Source organism: Peromyscus leucopus, chromosome 14 (genome assembly GCF_004664715.2).
Source record: "Peromyscus leucopus breed LL Stock chromosome 14, UCI_PerLeu_2.1, whole genome shotgun sequence".
In the NCBI taxonomy this organism is placed as follows: domain Eukaryota; kingdom Metazoa; phylum Chordata; class Mammalia; order Rodentia; family Cricetidae; genus Peromyscus; species Peromyscus leucopus.
Genome location: NC_051075.1, coordinates 82,573,306 through 82,586,903, shown reverse-complemented (window position 1 = coordinate 82,586,903; position 13,598 = coordinate 82,573,306). Strand labels below are relative to the sequence as shown.

General features: G+C 41.0%; 1 gene segment (V, D, J or C); it reads left to right on the top strand.

Moving 5' to 3' along the window:
- Nucleotides 1-10,080: 10,080 nt before the first annotated feature.
- LOC114686636 lies at nucleotides 10,081-10,614 on the top strand. The segment is given in 2 exon segments: nucleotides 10,081-10,179; nucleotides 10,280-10,614. Coding segments are annotated over 2 exon segments (381 nt in total).
- Nucleotides 10,615-13,598: the final 2,984 nt, after the last annotated feature.

The window sequence follows — 13,598 nt, the reverse complement described above, 5'->3', positions numbered from 1 at the left end:
AGAGAGACTTATCGGAAGGTCTCAAGGAGTCAGAGGGACATAGTTGGGGATTCATGAGATCGTAATGTATTTCATACATAAATGAACATTTCAAAGAACAAGCAAATTTAATTTGAATAGTGAAAATAACAATTTTATATGTGTTTCAGATTTTCATTGTATATCATACATGTGCATATTTCCCCCATAACTTCTACCCTTCCTTTTCTTGACATTCCTGTTTTTCCTGTATTCTGCTAGACAATTTCATTTATATGTTGTTATGTATTTGCATACACACTACTGTGCACCTATTCAACATCTAAAAACTACTTAGAATCTCATATAAAGTCTGTGTTTCAGGGTTAATCTTTTTTTTTTTTTTTTGATTTTTCGAGACAGGGTTTCTCTGTGTAGCTTTGCGCCTTTCCTGGGACTCACTTGGTAGCCCAGGCTGGCCTCGAACTCACAGAGATCTGCCTGGCTCTGCCTCCCGAGTGCTGGGATTAAAGGCGTGTGCCACCACCGCCCGGCCAGGGTTAATCTTAATTAATACAGTTATCCCCAGTTACATTGATTTTCCTAAAGGTGATACAAGTTCCTTATCTTTTCAGATGAAATATTCCTGTTGTGTTGCATGTAAACCATGTCTTCTTGATGCAACCATCTGCCTACAGTGTGATGTTTATTTCCAGAAATTATTTTAGATAATGCTGCAATAAACATATACAAATATTTCTGAGGTATGCTTCCTTTGTTTCATTTCACTGAGTTTTTGGACACAACCTTCTGGAATGACAAATATTAGTTGTATATATCTGAAAGGAAATTGTAAATTCTCAAAATTTAGCAGATTTTGAAATTTCCTCTCACCACTATCATTAACACATTACCACCTGTAAATCAATCTGACAATTTGTCACATAGTGGAGCAATTGCCTCAAGCAGAAATCTGTTGAGAGCTTAGGCCCTGCTGTTGCAACAACAGCTTCTTCATGGTGCTGAAGGAAGGGGTATAGAATGTATTTACTCAATAGGTTAGGACTTGGACCTTACCATCCTGTTACCTGACACAAGTGTCCTCTACCTCCTTCTGCAGCTAGTCTAGGTCCTTATCTAAGAAGTACCCTGCTCATAAATATGCAAATTACTTGAGTCTGTGGTGGTAAATACAAGGAAGTCACACCTCAGAACAACGCATGATTAGTGTCCTCTCCACAGATACAGAAGACACAGGTCCTCACCAATGGATAGATCTGGACATTCTCTTCCTTATGTCAGTCACTACAAGTAAGGGGCTTTCTTGTTTCAAACATGAAGAGGGAACAGGGACTGAGGTGACATGACATTCACTCTATGTTTCTCCCCACAGGTGTCCACTCCCAGGTTCAGCTGCAGCAGTCTGGAGCAGAGCTGGGGACACCTGGGGCCTCAGTGAAGTTGTCCTGCAAGGCTTCTGGCTACAACTTTATCTACTCCTATATGCACTGGGTGAAGCAGAGGCCTGGAAAGGGCCTGGAGTGAATTGGACAGATTGTTCCTGGAAGTGGTGGTACTAACTACAGTCAGAAGTTCCAGAGCAAGGCCACACTGACTGTAGATAAATCCTCCAGCACAGCCTACATGGAGCTCAGCAGCCTGACATCTGAGTACTCTGCCATCTATTACTGTATCAGACACAGTGTTGCAACCACATCCTGAGTGTGTCAGAAACCCTGAGGAGCAGGAAGCTGCCCTGGGACTGAGATGACAGAGAAGATCAGCCTGGAGACTTACTCAGAATAATCATTCTGAGTCCCTTTGTCTGTCACTTTATGCAGTCCTACAAGGTCTTTGCCAACTTTTCCAAATTACAATTGTGATAAAGTGATGATGACTTAGGACATCATACCTTGACAATCTCTTTACCAGTGACCACCTCTGTTGATATGTTTCTTCCTTAATAAAACAAGAAAAGGTTGTAAACTGTGGTTATGCATTATGATAAAAAAGTCTCTGTCTTCTATCTGTGAACTTTGTTTGGGAAGCCTTTAATAAAATAAAATAAAATAAAATAAAATAAAATAAAATAAAATAAAATAAAATAAAATAAATACGAATTTGACCGGTAAAGTCTAAATAAATGGGCAAAGAAATTTCCTTTCATATCATAGTCTTTAATGTTATATGACATTATATATATAATGTATATATGTATATAGTTAACTCAGGCTGTGTGGTTCTGAAGAAGTTCCAGTCTCTTAGAATGTAAGACATGTATCAAAATGCACTGCCACATAAGTATAACTCCTGTAATTTGGTCAAGAGTATTATTAATTACTTTTCATAAAAATCATTAATCAAATCAATGCATGTACATGTTAATCAAAGTAGGTTCTGAGATCATACATTATTTCCCTTATTTACTTCATTCCCAGGCTCAGTAACCTGCCCTACAGTCTCAAGCATTTACAGAACATGAATCTATACTGATACAGCGTCAACTGTCACAGTCCTTTGGATACCTGGTGTCACCTCTGCTCTACAGTGTGCTTGGATTTTTGCCTGGTAGAGTGCTTGTAGACACTGTCAATCAGTTGTGCTGTCTATCAACTTGCTTCCACATCAGTGGTCTCTGATACAGCTAGGTCCAACAACACCTAAAGAAAAGATGGGGTTTCATGGAGATCTGGAAATCATCTGAGGCACAGATCACCATTCATCCTTGAAATGTCTACTCAACATCACCATACACAATCAAGACAGACAGGAGAGCCACAGTTTAGCACTGTGTGAGCCCATCGACAAACTTCTATTAGTGGATTCTCAGAATCACCAGGCTGCACGTATATCTCTAATCCCTAAGAAGTAAATAGTAGCAGAAGCTAAGAAAAATGTGCCCTGAGGGGATTCCTCTGCGGATTTTATCACCAACATCATTACATTCAGAGACTGTGGTGTACTTGAAATGTGAGATCTATGTGCTACAATACTTGAGAGCTTCTTTGTTTAATAAAATTGATATATGAGTTCAAACTGGAATATATGAGCCAAACTGGAATCCTATTGGCAGTAGATAGGAAACCAGGTCATGAACCACCAGTTCATACCACAAGGGTGTCCATAGTCCTGCTGATCACTGGAATGGAATGGACAACAGCAGTCTCCAAAGTTCTGTGCTAGTGTCTGATTGGAGCAGGATGGTCAATGCACCTTTTCAGCATCACTGTTAGGTTTGATTCTGAGGAGGATCATAGGGCCCATGAACCATTGACTTGTGGTCACATTAACAAGCAGTGAGATGGGAGAGCTCTGTCTGTACAGGTGCCAGTATGGAACTGAGAATGCGTTTTTCCCAGATAGGTTTAGGACTTGGAACTCAGCATCCCACTGACGAACAGAGAAAACCTTTACCTAGTCTGTCTCAAACAGATTCCTGTTTTGATCTTAGGAATACCCTTTCTTATTCATATGCAAATTACAAAGGTTGTGTTTGTAAAAACACTGATGTCCTCATACACACAGCACCACATTAATATTCTATTGTCCATTGGCCCTGAGAACACAGGTTCTTAGCATGGACTGGAGTTGTATCATACTCTACCTGGTTACAGCAGTTACAGGTAAGTGCATTCCTATAATCAGGCTTGGTGAGAAGCCAGAGGCTGAAGTGACGGTGTCATCCTCTCCACAAGTGCCCACTCCCAGGTTTAGCTTCAGCAGTCTGTAGCTGAACTGAGGAGATCTGGAAGTACATTAAAGGTGTCTTATAAGGATTTTTCACTCAGATAGCTTCCCCATTTTGTGTTGCAGAAGTATGGACATGGGCTTGAATGGATTGAATGGATATTCCTAAGCATCGACAGAACAAACTATGGACAGAAGTTTGAGCCACACTGGTGCAGACATAATGTCCAACACATTTTACATGGAGCTCATCATCCTGAAATCTGAGGACTCTGCCATCTATTACTGTGTAAGACACAATGTTACTGTCCACATCTGAGGTGAAGGAGCAGGAAGCTGCCTTGGGGCTGAAAGGACAGGGAAGAGTAACCTGAAGACTTACTCAAAATCACAAGCCTGCTCCATATTGATATTCACATTAGAGCTTAGGAGAAGCTGCTCACATCATCTCTCCACAAATCTCACAGAGTTCAGAATTTTGTGAGTGAGATCCCTTATGAGAAGAGGATATCTCTGTGAATCCATACTGCTCAATCAGGCAAGTACTCCTCTATTATCACCATGAGAGCCGTCAACATCCCACCATACTGGACTATGAAATGCAGGTTTATAGATATTACCCAGCACAATAGTGAAGCTGAATGGCCAAGAGAAGCCCATCCACTGCCTTGCATTTTGGGGTTAAGTTTTCATCTGTAAAGAGAAACATGTGTTGCTTTGAGGGTGTTTTCCTGTGGATTCATAGTTCACAGAATATTATATTGATTCTGTCCAGTGATAGAAGAGAAGCCACACAACTGACTAGTTCCAGCTGCTTCTCTCCTGCAACATTAGGTGCATCTGAGTCATGATCTTGACGTTAGAACAAAATAAAAAGGAGTACACTGACTCTCTGCAGCATATATTTTTGTTTTAATATGTGTAGCTACAATTCAGATATTTATACTGACATGCAAACAAAATTGTACATAGTTCTATTAGCTTCCCTCATTCCTGGGAACACCTTCCAAATCCATCCTACAGGAGTGAAAACATTCAGTTTCTGAAAAGCTTTACTAACATATTCCCTGTCTAAGAATAAGAGCACCTTGAACTTGAAAAGGTAGACAGAGAAAAAGCTGTCTAACGACATATACCTCCATCCATGAAGATCCTTGTCAATGTGATATCCTGATGTCCTCTACTCCCTCAACTGGAATACAGGGAATAGTTTGATTTACAGTGTAAATTTGCTTGATTTCTACTTCCTTTTCAATGTAATATATTTTTTAGAATTGTTAATTTATCTGTGAGTACCAAGGAAGTGCCTCCTCTTTCTGTTGACTCCTGTATCTGAGTGCACCAGGAATTCAAACGTGGATTCAGGGGGCTACAACTGAGCAGAAGACTTTTTGATTCTCTGATTTCAGGTGCTCTGCCCCAGGTATAGCCTGATGAAGGCAGAAAAGACCCTTTTATTCCTTTGTCATGTAATTACAATGGGAACTGCTAGAACTGGATGCAACTGACATCTGGGAGGACCCTGGCTTTGGCAGGGACATTGGTCGCAATAATAGCACAGCATAAAAACAGTCTCTGAAACATGCAGTCAGCATGTCTCAGTAAACAAAGCCATTTACCACTGCAGCTGAGCTTTGTGAGCACTGGAGTTGCAGGGATATGTTACTACTGCTCAAGACAGACAGTGCAGCTTCAGGTAAGCCATGACAAACCAACCTGCAGGGGAGCTCCTGACCAGCAGGGGGCACAATGGAGCCAAGAATCCCCAGAGGAGAGAAGAGGCAGGGTGTGGAGGGGACTCTGTATCCTGTATTATTTCTTTTTTTAAAGTCTATTAGCTGACCTACACCTGTTTTGATTGAAGTGTGATGTTTCCATGTTCAGACACAGTACAGATTTTTTTTTGTTAAACTCTTCACAGGTTTGTTTATTTTTGTTTATTTTAATACATTTTTATAATTCTCATAAAGAAAATTCACACAATGTATTCTGATCATGGATTGCCTTTCTCCAACTCCTTCTAGATCCTTCCTACCTCCCTATCCACCCAACACCACACTGTTTCTTTCTCTTTGTAGAAATTAAACAAATAGGCAAACAAAGAAGATTAAAATAAAAGACATTAGAAAAGAAGAAAAAAAGAAACACATGCCCACAAAACTGATAAAAACACACCGCTGTGAAACCATGATGTATTGGCAAAAGAGCAGTAAGACATAAAGAAAATGCACGGACAATGTGATCTGAGTAAAATATCTACAAAAGTACCACAGACTGCAACCCACAGCTCTAGGGAGGCGAGCTAGCAGGGAGGACCCTAGGAAGGACACAGGGATCACCCAGCGAAGGAGACATCGATGAGATCTACATGAGCAAACTGGGGGTGAGGGAGGGTAATGGAAGGGAACAGGGACAGAGTGGGAGAGAAAGGAAAGAGATACCCTGATAAGTGAAGACATCATGGGAATAGGGAGAAAGAGTGCTTGGGAAGTTCCCAGGAATCCACAAGGATGACCCCACCTTAGACTACTGACAATAGTCGAGAGGGTGCTTAAATTGCCTACTCTGGTGATCAGATGACTGAATACCCTAACTGTCATCATAGAGCCCTCGTCCTAGGACTGATGAAAGCAGATGCAGAGATCCACAGCTGGGAGCCAGGCAGAGCTCCAGGAGTCCAATCTATGAGAAAGAGGAGAGAGATCATAGTGGGAAAATGTACAGAGACAGCCAGACAAACTAGGGGAAATGCAAGAACTGTGATCCAATAGCTGAGGAGCCCCCATGGTACTGGATAGGCGAGATCATTGTTTAGCTTGAACTGTTTACGGGGTCTCCAGACAGGCAGTGGGATCCAACCCGTCTCTGATGCATGAGCCAGCTTTTTGGAGCCCAGTGTCTACAGTGGGACACTTTTTGCAGCCTTGGTGCAGGGAGGAGGGCCTTGGACCTGCCTCAACTGAATGTACCAGGCTCTGCTGATTCCCCAAGGGAAACCTTGCCTTGGAGGGGGTGGGAATGGGGGTGTGGGTTTAAGGGGAAGCCTGGGGGGCAGGAGGAGGGAGGTGAGGGGAATCTGTGGTTGATATGGAAACTGAATAGAAAAATCTCTTAATACTAATAAAAAAGTAAAAAAAGAAAAAAGAAAACAGATTGGCCTCAGGGGAAAAAGTACCACAGAGATAATTTTTGTTGACTATCTACATGATAATTTTTGCTGGACGTGTGTCTACTCTTAAGTGGACACAATATGCCCAAGGAGACTCCATTGGTGAACAATAGTTTCTCTTTGCAAGCAAGTGTCAATTGTAGAAGCTTTATCATTGGGGGTGAGAGCCTGTGTCCATGTCCCTCTGTTAACACTGGTACCTCATCCGGCTTGACTTGGTTCAGGTCCTCTGCATGCTCAGTCTCTGTGAGTTCATACGTGCATCCATCAATCCTGTTGTGTCTAGAAGACACTGCTTCCTTAGAGTCATCCACCCTTTCTGTCTCTTAATATCCATTCAGTTTTAAAATTCTTTCTCATGAATAAGAACTATCTATGAAGTTAGATGCCTCACACTATTCTCAGCACCTGTTGGGCCTCTCTGACCATGACCTCATAGGGAGTTATCATGTGCCCAGCACAGTGGTGTTCCATTAATAATTCATAACCTCTGTGGGCAGCACTGTCCATACATGCAGGTGCTTCTGTCCAAAGACACACACGTCAATAGAAAATACAAATCTAATCCATGCGCTTTTGACACAGCTTTCTGAAAGAACATATCTCACATAACTGTAGAGCACAATCAGAACAACCACTGAGAATATACTAATAACGAAATGACAAGTTTATCTACATCTCACTAATTTTTTCTACAATTTTCTTAAATTTGTTATTCTTGATAACAGTACTGTAACAGCAGATCCATAAAAGCACACCAAAATTTGAACACAAAATTGTTCCATCAACAAAAGAAAGTATCAAATACAAAACTAGGAAACTATGAACTGTTCATTATTTCCAGACTTTTTGTTATAGAAATAGCATTATAATTTATGTTTCCCTTACTCCATAGTCCACGTTGTTCACTCCCAGTATCTCTACTTTGATTTTTTATGCCATATGGATTCTATATCATTTACAGATATATGTTTATTTACCTTTCATGACTCATTTCAATATGGCATATATATATATATATATATATATATATATATATATATATATATATATATATAAACAAACCGACTGCTGTCTCCCCTTGTTCCTCTCCCCCCAATCCCTACCCCCATCTCCCTTTGTTTCCCATTCACTCCTCCATTTCTATTTAGAGGAGAGCAGGCCTCTCCCATAGATATCAACAAAACATGGCATATCAAGTTGATGAGGCAAGTTAGTATGAGGAAAATGATCCCAAAAGCCAGCAAAAGAGTCAGAGACAGCCCTTGCTCCTAAGTTTAGGATTTCCACAAGAAGACCAAGCTACATACACAACTGTAAATTATGCATAGGGTCTAGGTAAGTCCGATGCTGGCTCTCTGGTTGTCTGTTAAGTCTCTCTGAGCATCTATGATGCCAGGTTAGTTGATTCTGTGGTTTTTTTAATGGTGGCCTTGATCCCTCGGGCGCCTATAATTCTCCCTCCCCCGCTTCTGAAGTATCGCCAAATTTGCCTAATGATTGACTGCGTGTCTCTTCATCTGTTTCCATCAGCTGCTGGAAGAATTCTCTCTGAGGACATTTGGGCTAGGAATCAATCTATGAGTATAGCATAATACCATTAGAAATAATTTGTTTTTTTTTGTTTTTGTTTTTGTTTTTTTGCCAGTCCCGTTTGGTTCTATTCTAGGCTTCAGGCTATCCACCCTCTGTGTCCTGGCCCTCTAAGCAGTGTCAAGGTTGGGCTCCCTCTTCTGACATGGGGTCTCAGGCTGGACCAATCATTTTTCTATCCTCCCACAATTGCTCTGCCATCCATACCCTAGCATGTCTTATAGACAGGACAAATTGTAGGTGGAAGGTTTTGTGGATGTGTTGATGACTCATTCCTTTCACTTAAAATCTTACCTGGTTACAGGAGATTGTCAGTTCAAGCTCTCCATCCCTCATTGTTAGGAGTTTCAGCTAGGGGTCAGCTTCATAGACTTCTGGGTATTTCCATTGTGCTAGGTTTCTAGCTTATCCCCGAGATGCCCCATCAATTCCAGTTGTTTCTCCCAGTACTCTCTCCCTCCATCCTTCCCACGCTTGATACATCCCGTTCATGTCCCACTTAAGCCCACCTCCACCATGATGACTATTTTATTTCCCCTTCCCATGGAGATCCATATGATCCCCCTTTAGCTCCCCTTAGCAGCTATGAGTCTGTAGATTGTAGCGTGGTTATCTTTTGCAGATCATATTTACTCATGAGTGTGTAAATACCATGATTGTCTTTCTAGGTCTGGGTTACCTCACTCAGAATGATTTTTCAAGTTCCATCCTTTTACCTGGAAATTTCATGATGTCATTGTTTTTAATAGCCGAGCAATACTCCATTGTGTATATGTACCACAATTTCTTTAACAATTCTTTGGTTGAGGGACATCTAGTTTGTTTCTAGTTTCTGGCTGATATAAATAAATCAGCTATGACCATAGTTGTGAAAGTGTTCTTGTAGTAGGGTGGAGTATCCTTTGTGTATATGCCCAGGAGTGTAGAGCTGGGTCTTGAGGTAGATTGTTTTCCAATTTTCTGAGAAACTGCCATATTGATTTCTGAAGTGGCTGTACATGTTTTTCACTCTCACCAGCAGTGGAAGAGTGTTCCCTTTGCTCCACATCCTCAACAGCATGAGCTGTTACTTGTATTTTTGATCTTAACCATGCTGACAGGTAGGTGTAAGATGGAATCTCAGAGTCATTTTAATGGCTAAGAATGTTGAACATATTTAAGGTGCTTCCCCACCATTTGAGATTCCTCTGCCAAGATTTTATATATCAATATGTATGCATGTATTCTATAATGAGGATAAAACCTGTGTTCTTGTGCACATCAAACTTTGCCCCCACTCTGTCCCCAGCCCAGTTTTGTTACTGTAATTTAATGTATACTTCACTATTCATTGGCCTTTACAGTAATTCCTCTCATCAAATTGTAATTTTTATTTTTTTAAACCTTTATGAAATTATTGTCTAATATTTGGTAAGATAAGTAGTAAAGAGTGCATGTGAAAAAAGCACAAAAATAACTATGGTTATGGAACTTTTATTACAGACACATAATGAATAATATTTAATGAAATCATGATCCTCACTACTTCATTTTCTCTCAGACATTTGCACCATTAACTGCTGCCCCAAAGGCTCCCACATCAGACCATAAGGTATGCAGGAGTATATGCAAATATGGCCTTCCTCTGCCCATGAAAACCAGCCCTGCCCTGACCCTGCAGTTCAGGCAGAGAATTCTAGCCCTGCTTTACCATTTGGTGATCAGCACTGGAAACAGAACATTCAACATGGGATTTGGGCTGCACTGGGTTTTCTTTGTTGTTCTTTTAAAAGGTATTTTATGGAAAAAAGGGATACTGAGTGAGTGAACAAGAGTGTGAGAGACAGTGGACACGTGCGACAGTTTCTTGATCAGGATCCTCTGTGTTTGCAGGTGTCCATTGTGAGGTGCAGCTGGTTGAGTCTGGTGGAGGATTGGCGCAGCCTAAAGGGTCATTGAAACTCTCCTGTGCAGCCTCTGGATTCACCTTCAGTAACTATGCAATGTCCTGGGTGCGCCAGGCTCCAGGGAAGGGTCTTGAATGGGTTGCTGCTATAGACCATAAAAGTTATAATTATGCAACTTTCTATGCTGATTCGGTAAAAGGCAGATTCACCATCTCCAGAGTTGATTCCCAAAGCATGGTCTACCTGCAAATGAACAATCTTAAAACTGAGGACACAGCCACTTATTACTGTGCAAGGCACAGTGAGGAGTCTTCAGTGTGAGCCCAGACAAAAACTTCCCTACCAGGTACCCATGACCAGCAGGGGGCTCTCAGCACAGCCAGAGCCCATGTCAGTTTAGATGAAGGTTCAGACATAAATGATATTTTTCTGTGTTATCTGGGCACCCTCTCCATCTGATGCTTTTCTAGGGGATCCTCTTTACAATTATAGACTCTAGGAATTGATCATGTCTCTAAAAATAATGAATCCGGATTTGACCAACATTCTTAAACCAAATATGTCACCTAGTAGTACCTGAACAAAATGCAGAAAGTATCTATGGGGGCAAAAGTGGTTCTCTGTGGTCACCAGGATCAGTTCTGGGGAAGCTCAGGAACCTTGAATAGTCTTTTCCCTCATACTGAGGTCAGAACAGACTCTCAATTGGAACAGTGTTAGTAATTCAGAGGGACCCAAGAGGAACTGGGGCCAGGATCAGTCATAGGTAATCACTCCGAGTTGCCCAAACCCCTCTTGAGGACTGCAAAGAAAAGGCTAAGAAGTGATAATTGAATTTTTAATCAAATTCTTTTTTTACATTACTATATTACATCATTGTATCTTCTGATTCTCTGTTCAATTAGATAATTCTAGTTCTGACCACTGTGCATTAAACTCAGAGCTCAGCCCATCTTCTGGAGCTCGGGCATGGCTCACTGTGTGCTCTGGGCAATGTCCTTCCTATGTGCTTGGAATGTGGATTCTCAGCTCCTGACCTGGCTCCTTTGGTTATAAAATTTATTGTTACTATATTCAGAAGTTTCCTGGTCAATCTGCCTCTAAGACTCAAAGAATGAGCAGTTTTAAATTGACATCAAATACACAAATGTTCCTATGTTAATGATAATGTGAGCATATTCTTCTACCACAACTGATTCAATATTTTAGAGATGTTTTGAGCATGTGGAAATTTTAATAGCCACTTGCAAATGAAAAATTAGTTTTCTCAGAGGGAGTCTCATGGGAAAAAAGACCACTCTCAAGTATAGTCCCATGTCACACAGTAAATGGCCAACACAAAGTCAACTCATGGGCAACTTTGGTGGTTCTTTGGCTTATAATGTTGAATCAGGGCACTGTTTTGTTTGTTTATTTGATTCATCATACAGGTTCTTTGTGTATATACTATGGCCTCCACTTTTGGGTTTTCATGGGATTCCCAAGTGTGTGAATGCATGTGTGTCTGCATCGCTACGTGTTTCTTGGGCTTTTTCTTTAGCTTATTTGGTTGTTTTGTCCTGTTGCAATTTGTTCATTTTTTTATTTTTCTTACATTCTTATGTTATTAATCCTTACATGGCTGTATATTTCCTGATGAGAGACAAAAAGGGTGTGTCTCAGGATGTGAGGGGAGGTGGGAGGATCCAGGAGGAAGGGGAGACTGTAATCAGAATATATTGTACGGAAAAAAATTTTATTTTCAACAAGAGAAAACATGTATGGAAAAATTTGAAAGAGATAGTTTCTAAATATAATTCCTGATAAGACAGATGATTTTCTCTTCCATTTTCATTTCACAGCATTTATCTGAAGAGCTGGCTCATATTAATGGTGGAATTGAAAGTTTGTAAAATCTAGAATTTTACAGTTAATCCTTGACTTGATATTCACAGCCTTCCCATTCATGATACCCTGTCTACAGTACAAGCCCTTCACAGAGCACAGACCTGCATTGAGACGCCATCCTCTCCCACAGCCCATCTACATGGGGTTCAGCCTGCTCCTGTAGAGCACTTGATTTTGGATAAATTACTGAACCATAACCAGGATGGAATGTGCCATTAGGGAAATCCCCTTAGAATAAAATCTGTGAGATGTCCCTTTGTTGAACAGTGACTACTAATGTTAATCTAGCAGACAACCCATCCAACAACAAATCCGATGTGTGTGACTAGTCCAGATGGCATCTTACTAGGAATGTCCCACAGTGAGTAACGGTGGCCTTGGAGTCCAGCTCTCTAAGAGCACCTCCAGGGTTCAGGTCAGAAGCCACAGTGAAGTGGAGGGAACTAGGATAGTTCTAATCTGATGGAAAAACTCACACCTGTGCAGTTCCAGTCACGTCTCCACTGTTCTGCTGGAGAGGAGAGACTAAATCAATAGAGAAATCTGAGAAGGGAAAAGGGAACTCGGGTACTCTTATACATTCTTAAGTGTGACTAAATACATAAGCTAAAAGTCTGTGATCAATAAAATACAAAAAAGGCAAGGCTCAGCAAACACCATTTCTCCCCCTGCATGCTAGGAATGTAACTGTGTTAAGGAAACAGCATCAGTGTAACCATGGCAGCCTGTGAAAACTATTGGGGTGGGGGAGCATGCAGCATTTCATTCACATCAGCATATTCGCCAAATATTAACTGGCAATAAAGAACCTTTCAGATCTGAAAAATACATATTTTACCCTAAGTTAATTACAGTTAGTTAGACAAAGAGAGGACCTTTAACTATTTTGTACAAATCTGGAGCCTGGCGCCTTCCAGCCACTCTGGCTATCTGTGGCGTTCATTCCCACTGTGACCATGTGAGAAAAATAGCTCTTCCTGGAGCTGGTCAATTGGTTAATGGCGTCTGTCTGTTAATCACACAGATCTCAGGGCTAAAACATAAGCAGTTAATCTCCTAAGCTAAAATCTTGCATCAACAAATTGAGGTGAAAGTGTTAATAGCCTTCTGATGTCGAAGCAGGGAGAGCTGAGTTGTGCTTCCTATTATCTGCAGGGTACTTTCAGGACACTCTGTTCTTATTATCTCAAAAGGGGCTTTGATTCAACAAATGCTGCAATTCTGTCCTTTAGCCTATCTATGAATGTCCCATTTGTGATCTTTTTGTATAAACACCTTGTCTGGCCAAATTGTCCTGTCATAAAGATAATTTTAGAGAACAGACCTCTAAGTGTTTATCAGACTGTGGAACAAAGATGTTGCTAGAGTTTTCCAGCCTTGCCCACAGTCAGGACAAATCTTTGTCACCCGCCAGTCCC